At 31.5% G+C, this 23,248-nt stretch overlaps 1 protein-coding gene across 2 annotated transcripts in view; it reads left to right on the top strand.

Moving 5' to 3' along the window:
- LOC143051289 (A disintegrin and metalloproteinase with thrombospondin motifs 9-like) overlaps positions 1–23,248 on the top strand; it is a 115,967-nt gene that overhangs the window by 82,419 nt on the left and 10,300 nt on the right. For both annotated transcript variants that reach the window (XM_076224243.1, XM_076224249.1), the window contains 6 exons: positions 2,553–2,720; positions 8,517–8,714; positions 9,505–9,663; positions 10,833–11,012; positions 20,759–20,923; positions 21,659–21,832. In XM_076224243.1, coding sequence (XP_076080358.1) covers positions 2,553–2,720; positions 8,517–8,714; positions 9,505–9,663; positions 10,833–11,012; positions 20,759–20,923; positions 21,659–21,832 — 1,044 coding nt within the window. The remainder of the gene's footprint in view (positions 1–2,552; positions 2,721–8,516; positions 8,715–9,504; positions 9,664–10,832; positions 11,013–20,758; positions 20,924–21,658; positions 21,833–23,248) is intronic.

A 23,248-nucleotide genomic window follows, 5' to 3' on the forward strand; every position in this document is an offset into this window, starting at 1 on the left:
CGTCACATTTTTCTCAGGAACTGCACATCCACCCTTTCTGTAATTTAGTATCAACATTTATATATGTCAGCCATACCGTGTGATGCGTTTTCAGATTCATCACTTGACAACTTCCTGTTTACCGAACACTTGTCTGATTTTACACATGATAGCCAAGTTGAAAATTTTCGTCACATTTTTCTCAGGAACTACAATACAAGGATTTCTGAAATTTGGTTTCAGGATTTATATAAGTCAGCTATACCGTGTGATGCGTTTTCAGATTCATCACTCGACAACTTCCTGTTTACCGAACACTTGTATGATTTTACACATGATAGCCAAGTTGAAAATTTTCGTCACATTTTTCTCAGGAACTACAATACAAGGATTTCTGAAATTTGGTTTCAGGATTTATATAAGTCAGCTATACCGTGTGATGCGTTTTCAGATTCATCACTCGACAACTTCCTGTTTACCGAACACTTGTATGATTTTACACATGATAGCCAAGTTGAAAATTTTCGTCACATTTTTCTCAGGAACTACAATACAAGGATTTCTGAAATTTGGTTTCAGGATTTATATAAGTCAGCTATACCGTGTGATGCGTTTTCAGATTCATCACTCGACAACTTCCTGTTTACTGAACACTTGCATATTTTTACACTATTAATATTATCCACTTGCGGCGGGGGTATCATCAGTGAGCAGTAGCTCGCAGTTTCACTTGTTGTTTATTTGTTTCTGATCAAGTAGTCCACAGTGATAGAATATCTTTCTTCTGTGACTTGTGGTAACTTACTTCTGGACTAAGAGAAAAAAATTCTTTAAAGTCAATTATTAAAACTTTGTAGATGGAGGTGACCCTATTATTGAAAGGAACTTTGTTATATAGTTTCAGACTTAGAATAATTGTAAAGCTTGTTAAGTTGTCTTGAAATTGACGACTTTTGAAGAGTTAACACTAGTTTCATTACTTTTCAAGATGTTGTGGTTTAATTATTGTAAGCTAAAGAATCGTTCATGCTTTGAAATTTCTTTTCAAAACTCAAGTTTTGTCTATCTTGATAAAATGTAGAAAGATCTTGTTCAATTTTTGTCAAATATTTTGTAATTTTTTAGAAATAGACAAAATTATCTTGAATGTCATGATATTTCTAGAATAATAGAATAGAGAAATAAAAAGCATTTGACAAACACTTTAATGATTGTGACCCTACACAGGCCTTAAGTTTTTCTTGTTTGAATTGTTTTTTATTTGCCCTTATGGGGCCTTTTATAGCTGACTATGCAGTATGGGTTTTTCTCATTGTTGAAGGCCTTATGGTGACTTATAGTTGTTAATTTCTATGTTATGTAGTCTCTTGTGGAGTGTTGTCTCACCATGCCACATATTCTTAGTTTTCAATCTACAAAAGGCTAAACCACTTAAAAATAGTTATTTTTATATAAAAAATAAAAAATAAACATAATGTTGGTCTATAATGATAGTCCTTAAGGGTCCACTGTTTTTATTTTGCTTTAGCTTTCACATAAAAAGGAATCATGATACAGTAAATAAACGCTATAATCTCAGGCTATAATGTAATATTCCTGACATATGTTTTGAATTTAGTCTGTAAGGAAGAACCCTTGAGAAATTTATCATTTTGTTATGAAAGTGAAATTACAAAAGCTCGTTTAATGTTTTGTAACCACCTTGATGTATAAAGAGACTATTAATTTCCTAATGTCAAGGACATGTGGTTAAGTAAGATTTCTGTACTGAATTAACACACATATTTTAAAGTGCATCATATGTGTGGCAGACTGAAGTTTCCTGATAATAAACACCAGGCTTTTTTTAATAGTATCTGCCAAAATTGAAGAATTTACAAATTTACAGAATTGGCAGAGAAAATAGTTGATTTTTTTATCCTTGTATATCTTGGCAAATTCAATACATATCTGTCAAACTGATGATTCTATTGTTCCAAAATAACTGTGTCACTTGCGTCACTTTGCTGCAATAGAAGAAAGATATTCCGTTATGACGACAGTGGTTGTTTTATTAGTAGATAATGGGTAAAGTTTGTTATGTCTAGCTCAAGTGTAACATTAACCAGAAACATAACTGTTGTGTAGGGACTTTCTCAGAATAACAAGTTACATTTCACAGATTTCTCTGTTTGTTTCTTTTAAGTTGTTAAGACTTTCATATCAAAACATTTGTTGTTATGCAACCTTTCTTCAAATATCTTGTTGGTGTTAATCAAGCAAGAAATTAAAATTTAGTAAACAAAATTCATTTTGAAATTGAGCAAGAAAAACTCATCTCCTTATAGTGGTCTTTTGGCTATACTTTTTTTTCATAGGTCAAGGGTCATGAGCAAAATTCCAGTGATAGGGATCCAAATGTCCTTCTCTTATTTATAAGATCCTGATTTACCAAGATATTAGATTTAATTTGCATTGAAGAAACTGCAAAAGAAATGATCAGATTACTGTATGTCAAGTCAAGTTCCAGATGTCTTATCTATTTTTTCCATAATATTTCCAATATTTACCAAAAATTAAATGATTTTTTTTAGTGTTCATCTACCTGTGGCAAAGGTACAAGAAGTAGACTGGTTTACTGTGAGAACAGCCAGGGTCAGTCTAGATTGAAGTCCTCCTGTAGCCACTTGATAGAGCCACCTACTACAGAGATATGTATGGACAAACCATGTGGTGTATGGAGATCTGGGGATTGGGGAGAGGTAGGCTTTCTATATACTGATTGCCTGTATGAAACTAGCCCTGATAGACCTGAAAAAATTGAAACCTACAGTCATATACTGTGAATTCATTATTATTCGTTGGATACCAATTTTTGATGGTTTGGTGGGTACAGTGAGGTGAACCACAAATTTAAATGATCAAAGAAATTCAAATTTCAATAAAGTTGTATCTAGACTTTGGCAAAACCACAAAATCACATATCCACGGAAATGCAAAGTTTCCGCAATCCACAAAAATAAATGAATTCACAGTACTCTGGTTCATTGTCTTTAGTACCAAAAGAAAGCCTTTATTAGTCTTTATATTGAGTTGAATCAAAAGGTTCATTGCAGATTTTCTTTCTTGAATATAAGCAATATTAGTTTAGTGTACTGGTATGTATATTTTCTCAAATCTGTCTTAAGATGCTTTTGTGAAACAGTTATGTAAAAAAAAAAATGTTTTCTTATTGATCTTATAATCTTGTTACATGATTAAATAGAGTTGTCTGTACTAGATATTACAATGAAAACTTTGAAACATTTTAAGGATTTGTTTTTCTAGCCTTGACTGTTAGTGCAGACAGTAAGCATTTTTAAGATACCAGGTTACTAAAAATCTGCAAAACCTGCAGTGAAACATCGCTGCAGAGTAGCATAGGGCATTGATTTCTGTTTAACTCAGCAGCTAAATAATAAAGTCTTTAAACAGTGTGCATACTGAGATTAAATAAAAAAGAAACAACCTTGTTGAAAAGTTGTAATCATCTCATTGGCCTTATCTGACTTCTATTGTGTCAACAGGACTGAAGATAAAAAACTGTGAATAATGATAGAGATAATTGGTGAAGATGCTCTGTATAGATCTGTATAGTGGGAGGTTTTCTGGTGCAAAAGATTATAATCTTAGCATCAAACAGTCTATATTGTCTGTCTGAGAAACAGATTGGTTCAAAATGCGAGCTGCTTTATGTTTTGATTTATAAATTAAGATGTGGTTTTATACAGTAAAATCTTAACTATCATTAATTTGATAAAACGTAGAATTTAAAAAAAATTTCAAAGTTGACAAAAGGTTTTACCCGGCAGATCCGATAATTATACCCCCGCTTTAAAAAAGGGGGGGTATACTGTTTTACCTCTGTCTGTCCGTCCGTCAGTTCGTCCATCAGTCCGTCCATCAGTCAGTCAGTCCGTCAGTCCGTCCATCAGTCAGTCCGTCCCATGAAACTTTCGTCACATTTTTCTCAGGAACTACACATCCACCCTTTCTGTAATTTGGTATCAACATTTATATATGTCAGCCATACCGTGTGATGCGTTTTCAGATTCATCACTTGACAACTTCCTGTTTACCGAACACTTGTCTGATTTTACACATGATAGCCAAGTTGAAAATTTCGTCACATTTTTCTCAGGAACTACAATACAAGGATTTCTGAAATTTGGTTTCAGGATTTATATAAGTCAGCTATACCGTGTGATGCGTTTTCAGATTCATCACTCGACAACTTCCTGTTTACCGAACACTTGTATGATTTTACACATGATAGCCAAGTTGAAAATTTTCGTCACATTTTTCTCAGGAACTACAATACAAGGATTTCTGAAATTTGGTTTCAGGATTTATATAAGTCAGCTATACCGTGTGATGCGTTTTCAGATTCATCACTCGACAACTTCCTGTTTACCGAACACTTGTATGATTTTACACATGATAGCCAAGTTGAAAATTTTCGTCACATTTTTCTCAGGAACTACAATACAAGGATTTCTGAAATTTGGTTTCAGGATTTATATAAGTCAGCTATACCGTGTGATGCGTTTTCAGATTCATCACTCGACAACTTCCTGTTTACCGAACACTTGTATGATTTTACACGATAGCCAAGTTGAAAATTTTCGTCACATTTCTCTCAGGAACTACAATACAAGGATTTCTGAAATTTGGTTTCAGGATTTTTATAAGTCAGCTTTACCGTGTGATGTGTTTTCAGATTCATCACTCGACAACTTCCTGTTTACCGAACACTTGCATATTTTTACACTATTAATATTATCCACTTGCGGCGGGGGTATCATCAGTGAGCAGTAGCTCGCAGTTTCACTTGTTTTTATTAAGGGGCCCACTTACTTCCATTAGACATAATGGGGCCCTGCTCCAGTCATGCTTCAATGATCCCCTAAATAATCAACCAAATTTTTCTCACAAAAGGGGGAAGGGTTTTTCAGTCAATTCATTGGTCTGTTGGTTCTGTATCAGGTTAAAGGTTTGATTACAGGTAGTTTTCTGTGGTCACATTAATTTGTACCTACATATGCTTATCATGACATATTCTCTTTTAGAAATGTTTGTTTGTTTAATAAGAGTTTTAATTTCATATCTGACTTAAAACGTAATTGTGATAAATTTGTAGTGCAAAGAGGGCAAGGTTGTAGATAAGCACATATTCTTCAGAATTATGGGTAGCCAATATAAATTCTTATATGACCTGAAAAGTTCCCTTGGCTGCAGCTGTTGGTAGACATGGTCTGACCTAGATATAGGATGATTTAGTTTAATTTTTCAGTAGATATAAAATGCTATCTTTATGAAGCAGCATGTATAAAGGGGTGTGGTGATTATGATAATCTTTACAGATCATCCTAATCAAAAAGATTTACCTTTTACATAGGAATAAAAATATGATAAAAATCATTATGATTATATATATAGTTTGTAACCTAGGTTAAAATTTGTAAAATACAAATCGTTTAGATAGTATTAGCTGAAAATTAAATTATAACTGAAATCATACTACTGTCAGGTTAAAAAAAGGTCAATAGACGTCACCTATTGTAAAATGTTTTATGCTGAAATATTTATATATGAATTAAAGAAGGATAAACCATAATAAGACAGCAACCTAACAACAAGTCAATATCTTGAATACATTGTGACACTTTTTCCTATGATATTGATTGATTGATTGTTGGTTGCTTAAAATCCAGTGGCAAATATTTCATGCATATTCAGGACCATTTTCCTATAATTTGAGTTTCAGATAAGCAGCACTCATTCGTTATCATTTACAATTATATAAATTTGAAGATTTAAACAAGATATTTTTGTGTATTGGCTACTCAATGAATTCATTTGATTTAATATATATTTGTTTCTATTAAATTATTAATTGTTTATGCTATGAATTACTATGAAATCACATAAACATATTTACATATTTTAGAACTGTGTTAAACAAACTGTGCTCTATCACTTTCTTTTATTTTGTAATTATTATAAATTTTAAAAGTCTAATTAAAACCTTCTGGTTAATGGTATAATGTAATATTATCCAAAAATTGTTTGGGATACCATGATTATTAAAAGAGACTTTACAAAATTTGTATTATCAGGTTTTATTTGTGAATTTTGAAATATGCTTAGTTCATTGTCCAGAATATATAAGGCTTAGGTTTTTGTTTAGATTATCCCTTAAATTGAGAAACTGACACATGCTGTTTTTTCTAGTAGTGCAGAATCAAGACACGATAAACAGAAAAGTTCAAGGATGCTTCAAAAGTTTGTCCATATCTTTATAAATTGGGACCCATGATTCAAAACTCTTAATACAATAGAGATGATTTTGTTTTAAATAAGGTTTTGGTATTATAGATTCTAGTTCAGTCTTTTTGATAAGTGATGAGAAAATGTGTTAAAAGAATAATTTTGATTTATCATGATCCATTGTTAGGATTGTTACTGGTAAACTAATCTTACATATAAACCAGCTGCACAGACTTTACATGTATCTATATTACATGCTATTTGAAACAATTGTTGTTGACACAGTGCATTGCCCTTACTTACCTTTAAGATATTGTAAGATACAGTATCAGTTATTTTATTTATTAACACCTGTATATTGATTGTGGAGGATATTAATAAATAAAATGAATGAAACATAAGACATCTTACGTGACACTCAGCGATGCTTTTTTACCACCTATATATACCAGTACACCCTGTTTTGTACAATAAATTAAAACAAATTAATTTACGTCAAGAATGCTTCTGAAAAAAATGTTTGTGGGGATTTGCCCTATGTTATTGTTTTGATAAATCTCTGATTTCCGGATCACTTTAACATCTACAACTTGCTTGAAACATGATCCATCTTGTATGTGACATCCAGGAAAGCATATTTACCACCTTCATATACAGGTACACCTTTTTTTGTACAATAGATTAAAATGAATTAACTTAAGTTGTGTTGGCTTTTGAAACTAATATTTGTGGGAATGTGCCCTATGATATTTTTATTATGAATTTCTGATTTCTGTTCCATTTTTAGCTCACCTGGCCCGAAGGGCCAAGTGAGCTTTTCCCATCACTTGGCGTCCGGCGTCCGGCGTCGTCCTGCGTCGTCGTCCTGCGTCGTCGTCCGTCGTCGTTAACTTTTACAAAAATCTTCTCCTCTGAAACTACTGGGCCAAATTTAACCAAACTTGGTCACAATCATCATTGGGGTATCTAGTTTAAAAAATGTGTCTGGTGACCCGGCCATCTAACCAAGATGGCCACCACGGCTAAATATAAAACATAGGGGTAAAATGCAGTTTTTGGCTTATAACTCAAAAACCAAAGCATTTAGAGCAAATCTGACATGGGGGTAAAATTGTTTATCAGGTCAAGATCTATCTGCCCTTAAATTTTCAGATGAATCGGACAACCCGTTGTTGGGTTGCTGCCCCTGAATTGGTAATTTTATGGAAATTTTGCTGTTTTTGGTTATTATCTTGAATATTATTATAGATAGAGATAAACTGTAAACAGCAATAATGTTCAGCAAAGTAAGATTTACAAATAAGTCAACATGACCGAAATTGTCAGTTGACCCCTTTAGGAGTTATTGCCCTTTATAGTCAATTTTTAACCATTTTTCGTAAATCTTAGTAATCTTTTACAAAAATCTTCTCCTCTGAAACTACTGGGCTAAATTAATCCAAACTTGGTCACAATCATCATTTGGGTATTAAGTTTAAAAAATGTGTCCGGTGACCCGGCCATCCAACCAAGATGGCCGCCACGGCTAAATATAGAACATAGGGGTAAAATGCAGTTTTTGGCTTATAACTCAAAAATCAAAGCATTTAGAGCAAATCTGACGGAGTTAAATTGTATATCATGTCAAGATCTATCTGCCCTGAAATTTTCAGATGGATCCGACAACCGGTTGTTGGGTTGCTGCCCCTAAATTGGTAATTTTCAGGAAATTTTGCCGTGTTTTGTTATTATCTTGAATATTATTATAGATAGAGATAAACTGTAAACAGCAATAATGTTCAGCAAAGTAAGATTTACAAATAAGTCAACATGACCAAAATGGTCAATTGACCCCCTAAGGAGTTACTGTCCTTTATAGTCAATTTTTAACAATTTTCATAAAATTTGTAAATTTTTACTAACATTTTCCACTGAAACAACTGGGCCAAGATCATTATAGATAGAGATAATTGTAAGCAGCAAGAATGTTCAGTAAAGTAAGATCTACTAACGCATTACCATCACCAAAACACAATTTTGTCATGAATCCATCTGTATGATATGCACATAGACCAAGGTGAGCGACACAAGCTCTTTAGAGCCTCTAGTTTACATCTTTAACTTGCTTGAAACAAATTTAACTGTTTTATGTTTTTATGATTTGAATGACAGATTTTTTGGTGCACTCTCTTGGTGTCTGAATATTTTATTTTGAATATTTATAATATTTTAAGATGATCTATAAACAGCCATAATTTTACATATTTTAGTGTACACAAACTTGCGGGGAAGGTGAAGAAGTGCGATTCGTTGCCTGTCTTCTTCCTGGACGTCAGCGTGGTCAGGAATCTGACTGTGAACCAGAAACAAAACCTGACACTGTACGGAAGTGCCATCGAGCAGACTGTCCTGGTACCCGATATATCAGTGGAGGTGGAGCTCAATGGAGAACAGGTCCATGGTCAGGGGTAAGTACTTGTTAATAGTACTCTACGTGCAGGACAGATCTGTAGCTCATTGGACAACAGGTTCATGGTCAGGGGTAAGTCCTGGTTAATAGTACTATACATGAAGATGAGATCTGTAGTTTGGTGAAGTCCTGGTTAATAGTACTCTACGTGCAGGACAGATCTGGAGCTCATTTGAGAACAGGTCCATGGTCAGGGGTAAGTCCTGTTTAATAGTACTCTAGGTGCAGGACAGATCTGTAGTCTGGCGAGGTCCTGGTTAATAGTACTCTACGTGCAGGACAGATCAGTAGTCTGGTGTAACACATATAGGATGCATCATTAATGCTATTAAATTCATCCTGGATCACAAATCAAAAGCAGCTTTATATTGTATATCTACAAGTTATCAATTCATGTGCAATTTTAATCAGGGAAATTGAAAATAATTGATAACTACATAATGAACTGAGTAAAAAGATGTGTTATTTTTCAGTTTAAAGTAGTAATAAAACTTGATGATGGATGTTACTTCAAATTGAATTTAATTAAGATACAGAGAAAAATGTTTTTTAAAATTTAATTGATAAAGAGAGTTTATGTTGCTGTAAATGTGATACGATTCATCAAACTTTCACTTTTACATGGTACGGTAATTGATGGTATAAAGTGTCTTATCATTGTAAGTTCGTGTCAGACTAGTTAGTTTAGGCACTTTATACAAGGATAATGTATGGTAATTTTTATAATGCCTGTCTGATCCATCTTGAAATGAGTATAAGCATTATCTGATTTTGATTTCTAATAACAGTGCTCAGCGTCCTGTGAAAGCGGTATGCAGAGAAGACAGGTTGTTTGTCAAGATGAATTTGGCCTCAGTGACCGCTGTGATCAGACAACTAGACCAACTGAAGTACAGGCTTGCAACACTGGAGCATGTCCTGCATGGAATACTGGAGTTTGGTCTGAGGTAATAACCAAACAAATCATAATTCCATATGGACTTTTAAAGTTCTATCTAAGAGTATTGCATTGGTTCCTTCACATATCAAATATATTGAAAACAATTGAGCAAAAAGAAATAAATGCAATTTACTTCCATTAAAATTTTTCAAAACATAGGCATGGCTTCTTAATCTTGCCCAGAATACTTAACTTGAGAAATAATTAGCTGTAAAAACATTCACTTATGTTTGCTTTCATTTGCTGATGAACTACCTTCAGTTTATGTGTACTTTATGCTGGTACTAACTGAAGTTTTTAATGATCAATAATCAATTAGAAGATTTAAAAATTCCTTAGGTTATTTTATCATCAGAATATTTGACAATTAGGCATATAAAAATTAGTCCATAGGTTGCAGGGACAACCATCTTCTGAAAAGAAAAGAAAAAGAAAGCTTTTAACAAAGGGAAATAATTCTGTATATGTTGCAGTTGCAAATTAGAATTATTTTCAAAATTCAAAAAGGGAACACAATATACTTTACTGCAGTATTTAAACATATTTTTTTAAAACATTTTGGCCACTGGCCTTCTTCAGTTACTTTATTATCTATCTTTACAACATGATAGATATGACACTTTCAGAATTAATAGGAAAGTGGCCGAAAGTCTTAAAAATTTGTTTAATTACTACAATAAATTAAAATTATGACATTTTACTAAGGCTGGACCACCTGTTGAAAAAAGTAGTACTCAAACTTATATTGAACCTTTGCTAGTTCAACTATGCGTGAAATGAAATATAAATTTTAAAAATTGAAAGTACATTAAACTCTCACCAAGGATACGTTTTGTACTTTTAAAGATTACATGATAAATCTAAAACATTCAAGGCTACATTTGTTAATTTTTGTTTATTAATGATCTGTTATATCTTTATAGATTGTCATTATTTTCCAATTAATGCCTGACTTAAGAATCAGTTGTTACATAATACAGTGGTATATAATGGATAAGTTAAAGTTGTTTCCATCAGTCAAAAGACAATAACTGTACAGATTTAAAAACAAATCATTGTTTATTCTATATGTATACATTTCACATAACTCTTATAATAAATATTTTGTCAATTCTCTTTAAACAATAAATAAAAGTTATGCATTAAAGTACATTATGCTGTACATATTTTTTACAGTGTTCCGTATCATGTGGACAGGATGGTATTCAAACTCGTCGTGTTTTGTGTCAGCTCCCCAATGGTCATGTCCTGTCAGATGGTCAATGCAACATGACAGTCAGGCCTTCATACAAGCAGCTATGCAACAAAGGTCCATGTAGCACTAAACGTAGATGGCGCATCAGTCAATGGTCCTCGGTAAGATATAGAGATTGGTATTATCGTTATTATCAATATTTACAGAATAGATATAACAGAAGGAGGCGACATAGATGGAGATATTATTAGTATTTGTGTTTCTACCTCTTCCTATAGCCATTGAACAGTATTATAATTTATGTACTTTATAAATCAATTCTCACAGTTTTTTTAATATATGTATGTATGTACTTGGTAAATGCCTCAGTTATCAGAAGAATCCCTTGAAAGCTGCGAGGGTACTGTGGCATCCATGGAGATAATTTAAATGGTCTTACAGAACATTTTATATAGGATCCCAGTTTTTGTAAGGATATATTGTCCTTTAGTTCTAGTGTTGTTTTAGTTCAAATTGACTTATCCATTAAATTTTCGGAAATATTCAAATGAATATTATCTTTTTTGTTGCAAATGTATTTTTTCTTTGTATTCAGTATAAAAATTCTGTTTGCCTTCTAAGATTATATTTGCTCTTGTGCTGTCTTAGATACAAGAAATTTTGGAATTGATGACCAACTTTGCAAGTTTAGATTTTTATTTGAATTATTTTGATCCTTCTGCTTGAACCTGATAGAAAAGTGCAAAAAAAATTAGAGTAGCTGCTTTAGAACTCTGTATCCTTCTGCACTCTGATTCCCTTTCATTTGTAAATCAACAAGTTTCTTGTCATTATATCTAATGTCAAAGGGTACCTATTGGCTTAGAAAAGTCCATATTATCATTGCTGCAATGATATTGACTTTTTCACAAAGAGTCAGAGTATTTGATATATGATGACTGAAAATCTTTTTAACAACTTCAGAGCGAAATGTCCATAAACTTATGGAATGTTCAAATCAGGGTACAATCATATATATATATATATATTTTCAATGTTTTGGATAATGTGAAGTGAATATTTGAGTAATTTATTGGCATGCATGAGTATAATATGATATATATGGAAGGTTTGTCAATTGATATATTAAGTATAATTTTTGTGAGTTCTTTTTCTCCATAGCACTGCATCTATCATTTTGTTCATATTCAGCTGTATTTACCTTTATAAATAATAGTTGTAAAAATATCAAAGGTATAACAGATGGATGTTCTGCAAACAAGATAATGGTTTAATATGGAATATATATATATCTGCTGTACACTCATTGCTCCAAACAAACCCTACATTAACAGTGACAGGATGTTTTAGCAGCTTCAGTTTGTCATTGTAGCTTTTTTATTCTTGTCAATATGACGTAGATTTCAGTTTGTATATATACATGTGACGTTAGAGTCGTGAAAATAGTGTACGATACTACATTTGGCAAAGTTTCAACAGGTGTGTTATAGTAACCTTCATATGTCTTGTTCCAGCTGGAGCGTGCCCCAGTGTTACATGTACTTGGCGCTGTATTACTAGCTTTGTATAGATGCAATATTGTGTATAACTTGTTTTTATAAACAAACAAGACAAGATGATTGCTTTCCACCCTTTGTTTTAAATCTTCTTTGTTGTCTACCCAGTTAATTGCCAACTTTTCAAAAGCAAGTATTTTCTTAGGTCATTTTCTGTTGGTGATGCCACTCAAGTTCAAAGTTAACTGATTCAAAAGTACAACTTTTTAATGCTAAACTTAATTTGACTTAGATGGGTCAAAAGCATTAACTGCTTAATAATGCTAGATGCCCTCTATACAGGTCAAAAGCATTAACTGCTTAATAATGCTACATGCTAGTGTACCTTTGTGATCAAAAGCATTGACAACTTGAGAATGTTACATGCCCATATACAGGTTCTGTACAGAATCAAAAGTAATAACAGCTTAAGTATACTTAATGTCCCTCTACCTTTAGTGGTCAAAAGTATTAAAAGCCTGATCATGCAACAGGTACATCTTCTTCCTTGTGGGGTCCAAAGCATTATAATCTTGATAATACTACATGTTTCACTACCTCAAGGGGACAAAAGCATTGAATTTATTTGAACAATTTGTATTAATTTTTTTTTTTTGACAAGTGTTCTTTAAGAAGGGATTTTCTGCATTGCATTCATTCAGCAACTGACATTCTGCAATAAAAAAGTGCAATTTTTGAATAATTATTCTTTATAGGTTTTTATAATATACATTTATTTTATTTTATGTTTTTCTCACATTTATCATTATGCGTAATAGTATCAATCAATATACAATTATCTTTATGCTAATTATTTGAAAAAAATAACAAAAACATGTGTTCAAAGCCCTGTTACCTCCATAAAAATGTTCTGTATTAAATAATGATAATGGGCTTCATTCTGTTTTGCTTCATAACCCCGACACATGACGTCATTCCAAGAAATAAGGTTAATTTGACTCACACTTTTTATATTGTTTATCAACAGTTCTTATCAATTGCATATTTCAATTAATATAAAAACATCCATTTGACCTTCAAAGTCTTTAGAAGGACCTTCATCAAAGATAATGAAAAGTAGGTTTTCTATGAAGGAAATGTGAAACACTTTCTAAAACCTTGACCTTGCTTGTATTTCTTATTCTCAAAGACAAAACAAATTGTAATAAACCTATACACAATCTTTGAACCTAGATTAATGGACCTTTGCTACTTATTACTTAAATTCCTGCTAAGGGAAAAACTGTCTGCGAACACTTGCACTTCTTTTTGAAGTAACTGTAAAATTCCTTGTTGGTAACAATGACGTATAATAGAAAATTGTGTTTATTAGCTAGATCAGAATCAGATACAACTTTGAATGATTTTGATTGAGGAAGCAATGATGCAATAGTTATTAAATATTATTACATTTAGAGATTCCAATGTGAAGACAGGTGTTTTCAGTACTATGGTATTTCTGCAGTGGTATTTTATGTGTAAACAGTCAATGTAAATAATAGTTCTTTAGAAATATGTCCTATATTCTGTTTAATTATTTACCTCTAAAAATGCTTGTTATTGCTAAAAAAATATATGATACAATCTTAATAAAATTATGTTTTGAAAAGTTTAAATTTTCTTTTCTAGAAATGTTTCAAGTGTTGGCAGTTTTGAAATTCTTTATAACAAAAAAGTTAGTAGATACAGTTAGATTGCCAATAAAACAACTATCCAACATGGATGTTAGTAAACTCCATCTGTCTCTAGAGTAATTAAAAAAGAAAACCTAGAAGTTTCATTTCAGCGACCACTTCACACAAGTACTTTAAATTGAAAATTGATAGCATGAAGCCCTCTATTTTTTCACTATTATTGTTACTAAGTAGGTGCCAATTTGATACAATTTGATACAATTTGATGGCATTTGTATTTTTATTGCCATCTTTAACTTTAAATTCAGACCCTGGTCTTTTTCACCTATGTATTAAATTTGTTGCAGGGTTATAAGACTTATTGTAAAACCATACACAATTTTTCATATTCCTCATGATAACTCAAGTATGTCTCCAAGAATCTTTATAAACTGCCTACTCAATGTTCGGGTTTATAAATTTATAAAAACTAGTTCATTTTGAATTTTTTTGAGGAACTTTGTAAAGCAAAATGAAATGTTTTACATTTTATTTCATGGTACGGGGGACATAAAAATACAGGGGGTCCAACCGAATTTCTGACCATGTGAACATTGGTTTGTCCATTTAGTCTAGTAAGCACTCTTATGTCCACAATTATTGCTTGACTTTAATGAAATTATATCAAAGCTTTATATCAGCAATGTCTCTGACATGTTTGAAAATCAGTTCAGATAAAAAAAAAATATTGAAGGAGTTATGCCCTTGGAAATATAACTTCAATGAAAAATTGCATTTTCACTTCTCTAGATTTCTTGTAGAATCATAGGCCTATTCCCTATGAGGCAGTCTGTGGGCCCCACTTTATGAGCATTTCTGGATCTGCCACTGAGAATTGATATGAAATTAAAATCAAAAGTTTATATCAGCATTGTCTAGAAAAAGTTCGAAAATCAGTGCCAATGAATTATTTTTAAATTTTCCTTTGAATTAGAATTATATGATCTAATGATTACATGCCTTGTAGGATATTTATTAACAAGTTGTAAAAGACGACAACATATTTTTTAGTTTTTTGTTCTAAGGCAGAGGAATTCTGTATATCAGCAGGGACAAGTTTTTGTTCTATTCTTCACATAGAAGTGATTCCTTGTTCCCTTTTCATCTTAAACTTTTAGATGATCTAGTTTTATATATAAAAGTAATCATTACATATAAATATTTACTGTACATTTTGTTCTAGTGGCTTAATGTATATCAGTTAGTTAAATACAGGGTAATCTTTTAATAGGTTTTACTGTAGCATTAATTAATATTTTCTATCATTGCACAGTGAAATTCAGTTTTTTAATCAGTCTGAGATTCTTTAAATACTTGAATTTTATTTGATCGCTATGTTTGTTAGTAAAAGAAATCTAGAACAAAGCAAAGGCTTCTTGAGTTTTATTTATTTGTAGGTGACCTGATTTTAAAAGGGTTATTACGGCAAGAAATAAATCATTGTTATGTCTGGGTTATAAAATTAATAGCAAAATTAACTTAATGAATATGAATTATATTAGCAGCATCTTTTATTGATGTATTTTCTGTGATTTGTAATGTAGTTGTGATTACTTTGTCTAGAAATCATTTTTTTTACATCTTTTAGAAATCTTTGTTTTTTTAAAATCACATGGCAAAGTGGTTGCCAAGTCTGTTGGCTTCACTTTGCCATGTGAGAGTTTTTTTAAAAACTATTTGTCATGACCTTTGAACTAAAAAATTTAAATTGTTAAGTGTCATCAACACCCTGTAGGACTGACAAAGTGACAACTCCATGTCTGTTTGATTGGTGCTGAGTAGACAGATTTGTAGAAAGGTGCACTTGATTGGAAGTTTAAAATTATTGGGAGGTTCTTCATCAAATTATACATACCAACAATTCTATTTTAATTGATAGGTAGAAAGGTTAATGGTATGTAATATAACATTGAGATAAAGTCTTGTTTCATCAGACCCCCTACATTTAATTTAAAACCTATATCTTGAATTTGATGAATTGAATGATTTGCTAAAACATTTGTTAGTAGAAACATCATTTTCCAAACTGTGATTTTAATATATATTGATGGTACACTTGATCCAGATTTTGACGATTTGCCATTGTTTGGGTGCTGAATCTCAAGTGGAATAAACTATTAGGTAAACTCAGAATTAAATAGAACATCGTCCTGTGATCATAATAGTGTATGTTCTATCTTCTTCTGTTTTGGTCTTTGACAAGAAAGTTTCTCATTATACAATTGTATGCTCTTTTATCACAAACTTTGAGGGTCTTTGACACAAAAGTTTCTGATCATAGCCTTGAATATTCTTTCTTTGCCAACTTTGATGTTCTTTGACTTGGAAATTTCAATGTGGTCTGTCTTGTGGTTGGTTGATTTGGAAGTGCAGTTCCTACCTATGAAATCCTCATAAAATAACCCTGCTTGCTTCAGGCAATGGCAATGGCAATAAATTGTCTGTGGATATAATTTAGGATTACATATCAAATTACCCCAAATGACAGACAAAACCAACTAAATGTAATTTGGAAGTCTTGACCATTTCATACAGCTACAAAATCCTTCTATTTTTTTTTTTTTTTTCCTGAGTATTAGTGCCTTATATATGTGAATATTGACCCCTTTAATCTCCCTTTGAAGGTGTATTTGGGAACTATATATTATTTTGAACCATAATTCAATGTCATTAAACATAGTGTGGATTTATTTAGTTTCGAGGGTACCCATTTTCTTGGATTAAGGAAAATTTCTGTTGATATTTGATTTCTTGGTTTTACAAAGTCTGCATGCAAGCCTTTACAAAGTGAATATCTTAATTCATGTATTTCACCTGTATCCACAAAATCAAAAAGTGGTATCCCATGAAAATGATGAAATCACAGTAATTCAGTTAGTTTATGGTATTTGTACTAGTACAACACTACCAGAGTCATTTTACACCTAGTGAATAACATTCAGGAAAGGAAGTGCAATTCTTTAACAATTAAAACATGCACATATTGAAGATTGGGTTGAATAGCTGTCTGCACCTTATAATTTGCCTGACACATATACATCAGACAGCTTCTTTTGTATTAACAGTGAATCATCTTAACACCCCTCTATATTACCACACACATTATTCCAATAGTACCGTAGCTCCTCATAATGCATGTAGTGTTCATAGTCTGTAGTCATAGACAGCTTTGAAGTTGAATTTCAATTATACTCTAAGTTGTGGTATAGATATTTGATATTAATACTTTTCATATCTCTCACAGAATTGTAAATGGAACTAGTGATTACTGTAAGAATGCTCACCAGTAACTGTAGGAAAAACTGTAATTATTTAATTAGTTGAGGGTGGAAGTTTTATAAAGTTAAAGGACTAAAGGAAAAACCATTTCAATTTGAATTATGAATAGAGGGTTGAAATTTTTAATGTACGTGGTATTTTATATGTTATTGAATATGCAGTCAATGTACATTTTTGTCATTTCTTCTTGCATTCTATTTGGCTTATAATTTAATGTCCAACTTTTGAAGATGGGATTTCTTTCAATGATTTGTACATGGATTTTACATTGAAACTAATCTTTTTTTTCTTCGTGTGGTCCGACTCCTACAGATGGCTGCATATAGTACTATCTCTGTGTGGCACGCGAAACAGCAGATTTGGTTACAATTCACTGATTCTCTTATCCAAAGGCTATGATAGAACAAACTTTTTTACCCATCTTCTTATCATAGGCATTGATACCAGTTAATTTACCAGATAATGCACATTTAAAATGCATCTCTTTTGTACAAGCTGTCATTAAAGGTTTCAGCAGATTGATAATAACTAATCTAATAGGAGATTGTTTCTTTTGTTTTTTATGTCTGCATTTGATTTAAACTATGTGTCAGGTTGAACCCAATTTCAATTTCCATTTTTTTTAATTCCAAGAATTTGTAGTATTTTTTCAATTTTGCAGTGTTGAGTGTAGTTTGCAGCATCTGTTGAATTCAATCGAAACAAAACTTGTAGCAATAAAATTTTAATCTGCTGTTTTTGTATCAATACAGGTGCAAAATGTTTTTTAACAATTGTTTCAAAAAATGAAAACAACATGTTATTGATATTTGTGCATCAGAATGCTTTTCTGGATTTACCTTCATCAGGAATGCTGAATGCTGAGGATGTATAAAAACTGAAACAGTTGAAGTATGACCTTAAATGGACCTTAAAAAATAAGTCTATGCTCAATTTTGATGGGGGTGAGGAAAATTGTTTTTACAAATGATTTCAATTTTTCCATGAAGTTTGCTTTTGATATGTTGTTTACCTTGTTGACAATATAGACATTTCAGATGTATAATGAAGAGGACAGAATAGTCACCTGAAATGCTGAAAAATATTCCATGTACATTTTCAGAACTAATGCTCATTTTTTTCGTCAGAGTTTGGAACTTAGTTCATAAATATAAGTAAACAAAAATAATCTACATTGTCCTACTAGGTTATCATCTTCAGAAAATGGCAATAAATTTAACTTGACCACAGACTAAATAGACAAGTGAAAACAGATAGGTTGTCATTTTCTGTCTAAATGTAACCCATGTCTAAAATTAAATAATGGCCCTGATATTCTTTACTGATAAGAAATTAACCATGGTCCATATATTTTTTAGTGAAAAATTTGTTTTAAAATTTTTGAAACTGTAAATTGAGTTTTCTTCAGAAAATTGCAACAAGAAATTACCTCACATTTTATTTATAAAAATCTCTATAATGTCAAATAGTGTCACAAATGAGTCCAGTTAGCAATTCCTACAAAGAAAGATCGCATTTACCAGATGTACTAGATAGCTATGTTTATTGACAGAACTCCTAGTTCTATACACCTGAAGAAATGTGGTATCTATTTAGCCAGTTCTGGTTTACAGTTATACCATGTTTATGTCTTATTAATGATTATGTAACGATACACACCTAATTAAAGTGCATTAAGTATGCATTTTTTGTGAGTCTGTCTAATCCGTGATCTGGTCCTAGTTTAACCTCAATACTTGTCAGTGTTCATCCCAGCTTCCTTTAGTTTCGCTTCTTTACACACCAGACAAAGAAGTCACCTGTTTGAGGTGTGTTTTTGCAATATTCTCTACAAAAAAAAACCAATATTTTGTGTAAGAATAATTGATTTGAATCATACATTGTCTGGAAAAATGGGATTGGTGACCAGTTGTATTATGAAAATTGCATGCAAAATATAATCTGGAAAGTGGCATTCAAAAATTGTACTTGCTGTACCTGTTGTTTACTAACCTGATAGAATTCTTTATTGGCAGTAAACATTGTATTGTTATTAACTGGATTTGAGGGTAATATATGATATCCAAGAACATAGACTGTTTCTTGATTTTATTATACAGTTTGCTGTAAGATAAATAAGGTTTTTTAGTAAGGTAACCCAACCAAAGACGATGAGGCAGTCAGCAAATTGCTGCTGGACCAAAAATTTCAAATTTGACCTTTCAACATCAGAAATTCTTTTGTAAAAATGCTAATTTTAAAAAGTCTCCTTTATAGACACAATTATATAAGAAAATAAGAATTATAATAAGTGTCTATTAGATATATTTGGGTTTTTCATGTTTTCTTTATATTCACCATATTTGGTCAACTATGTTTTTCTCTGCAAAGGCATTATAACTGGCAAATCATGATTAATTCCAGGCATTATATTTGTTAATTGTCCTGTTCTCAAAGAGATCTTTTGAGTGTTGTGATTGGTTTGTCTACTTTATTCATTTTAACTGACCATCATATCATGATGATTTTTGCTGGACAATACTACCAGAGGTTGGCATCCTATCATTGAGATTGACCTCCTATACGATCAGATCATTGATAACAATGATAGGACTTCAAAGGGGAGACTACTGATATCTGCCAAAACATGTGATTATGTGTTTGTTGTATGATAGAGAGAACAAGTATAGGTGTTAAGCTGAAGATTGTTTGTTTCTTTGTGGTCATCCTCTATTGTCAGAAATAGATTATTCTGGCAGATAATATGCAACTCAGCAATTTATTATCAATTTGGATTAGTTCAGATGTGTTTTATTTTGTAGCAAGTTTGATATTGATTCTGATTATCAATACTTTCCCACAATTATAACCTTCGAATAATATTTGAATAAAACCAAAATATATTAGATTTCTTTTTCACTATTACATTTGAGTTGTTATAAAACTTGCTAAAAATAATAATCCTTGTTTTCAAAATTCCAATAGGGAACATACTTTTTATAAAAGCCGAAACGTCTCGAAAAAATAATAATATCATGAATTTGCCTTTACAAACAGAAGTTTGCCAGTTATGCCTCAACCAAACTGAAAAACATATTTTTGAATGTAAAATTAAGGTTGATTTTGACAAAGTCATGTATATACCAATACAATATGGTTGAGGGTTGTGTTTTGATCTACCTGCTTGAAAGTTGTGTACAAATCCATCTGGTGTTTTCTTTCATTTAGAATGTTAACCTACAAATTAAATTGTTGGTGTCCAGTCAGATTCTCTTTTGCAGATGAGTTTTGGAAGTTTCTAAGTTACTGAGGTATATTAACATAACATGTACAAAGAATGTGTACAATAGTCGAAAAGCATAGTCCAGTATCACAATTTTGTAACCAACACATTGCCAAAAAATCCAGTGACTTATCTTACTTATCTTTTTTTTTTTGCAGTGTTCAGTAAGTTGTGGAAGAGGCCACCAACAAAGGGAGATAACTTGTATAGATGAAGAAGGTAATCATCATCCAGACACAGAATGTCATGGCATGAAACCTAGAGAATCACAATACTGTCACATGGGTAGATGTCCAAGATGGTACGGAGACAAATGGAGCAAGGTATGTTGAGAAGCATTAATATAGGGTATTCTTCATCCTATCCCTTTTCTCAAAATCTGTGGCCTCAATTTACCAGATCAGATTAGAGAAACTGTCATTGATTCTTACTTTGTGATTAGTTTGGTATTAATTTATTCTTTTTTTAAATTTTTGTATCTTGTGTGAAAAGAGATGGGCAATAAATTGAATATAATCCATATAGACTGTCTGAAACTGGTTGCATAATATTGTTTATTGGGGTTTAATATAATACTGGTATTGACAAACAGGCTATTTTTGGAAATAAATAGCTGTTATAATTCTCCATGATTTTATCATTTGATTAAAAGTCCCTACTGTGATTATCCAAGATAATGATGAAAGACTATTTTTTAAACCATGTTAATCTGTAAAGCATTTTTCAGGGTATTAAAAGTATACTGTAATTTGCCCTATAATGGTTTACTAATTACAAATTGTGACTTGGATGGAGAGTTGTACCCCATCTTCTATATAAATATAGATTTTTTATTATAAAACTTTTTTTTTTAATTTTAGTTTGTTTATTTTAAATGTTCTAAAATTTTCTTTGAAATGTTTATTAATTATTTAATATTATTTACTTAGAATAGTTTGAGAGAAAGTTTGGACTAATAATTTCCATACAGCATCTCCTTACACAAAATATCAACCTGCCTAAATGTAGGTTTTTATAGTGTATTGGTCTCAGTCATAGCATTTTTCATACTATTACAGTGTTCAGTAAATTGTGGAGAAGGCATTAGGGTTAGAAACATCACATGTAAAGTTAAAAGATACCGGACTGTTGATCCAAAACTATGTGAAGGAAAGAGGAAACCAAGAGTTCTTAGAACTTGTCAGAGGAAAACTTGTTCCAACTACTACTGGAAAACAGATAACTGGTCACAGGTAATTGAGAAATAGTGAATTAAATTCAATTTAAAAAAAATGTTTTGCCCTAATTGATGGGGAGCAGCTAATCCATCAATGGTATATGCTTTATGTATATACTTGAATATTTTATACTTTGGCGAAATGCATTTAGTTTATATCTGGGGTAATCTACATTTTGACCCTCATAGTAGACTTAAGTTTTTCAAAGAGTGCTCCTATACCATGGTAGATAAACAATTTCTGATGAATCTTTTCCATACGTTTTATGTCATGCTGTTCATAGGTCCACCCAAGATATGAAGTCATACTTTTTGTTTTCAAAGGACCTGGTTAAAAGGGTATCAGTCCACTTTACATATCATTGTTTTCTGACGTTAGTACAAAATTCCACTTACGAAGTGATATATCAGTAGTCAAGACGTGCTATCTGAGTACTTGACCTTCAACAATTCATCTTGACCTTCTTATCATAATTTTTGATAGATTGTAAAATGGGAGGCTTGTGTTCATTTATCATTATAGTATTTAGTTTATATTTCATATCTTCTATACAAATCAATAATCATAAGAATTCTTTCTTATTTTTAAATGATAAAATTAAAAAGGGTTTTTAATTTAGAATAAGACAATTGCTTTTTAAGCTCAGTGAAATGTCATACATGTGTTGATTAAAACATTTAAGTTGAACTTTAAACTTGAGTTAAGCCTTTGAAGATTAAGCCATTAAGAGCTTGTTTTCATAGACATATGTAAAAAGTGTGCCACCCAACAAGACATAATACAAAAATCTATCATTTAAATTGGTTACTGTGTCAGTAGTTAAAAAAGATTCAATATTAAAAAAAGTTAGTATGCCAGGCAAATGTCCATCACAGAAGGGTCCTAAATCATGGTGAACAATCAAGGTAACTTAAGCTCAAATTATCATAGACTGACAGTGGAAATTGTTTAGAAGAAATAAAATCATCTGATTTGCCTTTAATATAGATAAGCCTTGTAATGACAGTTTTAGAGAATCATATATACATGAAGTTTATGTAACTTCTACATTCATTTTGACAGCATTAGGTGGGTTGTTTATAGCAAAAGTATAAACACAAAGATATTCAGTTTACAAACATTGAAATTCCTCTTGGTTTTATGTGGGTAATAAACTAAACTGAAAACTTATGATACACTGGAGAAATATATCATATTTTTTTAATGTTTGGTTACTACATGAAATATATTGCTGTCCATGAAATAGATATGTTTATATAATTACATGTCTGGACTTATGTTGGGTCTGTAATTGTCAAGGTCTGATGACTACTTTAAAGTCATCAAAGATCTGACCAAAAAAACGATTTACACAAGTTTTTAATCAGGGATATTTCTCACTATTTACTTTTATTTGGTTAAAAGTGGGAAGAACCAAATCCTTTTTAACAC

The sequence above is a fragment of the Mytilus galloprovincialis genome, chromosome 1, assembly GCF_965363235.1.
Source record: "Mytilus galloprovincialis chromosome 1, xbMytGall1.hap1.1, whole genome shotgun sequence".
NCBI lineage: Eukaryota > Metazoa > Mollusca > Bivalvia > Mytilida > Mytilidae > Mytilus > Mytilus galloprovincialis.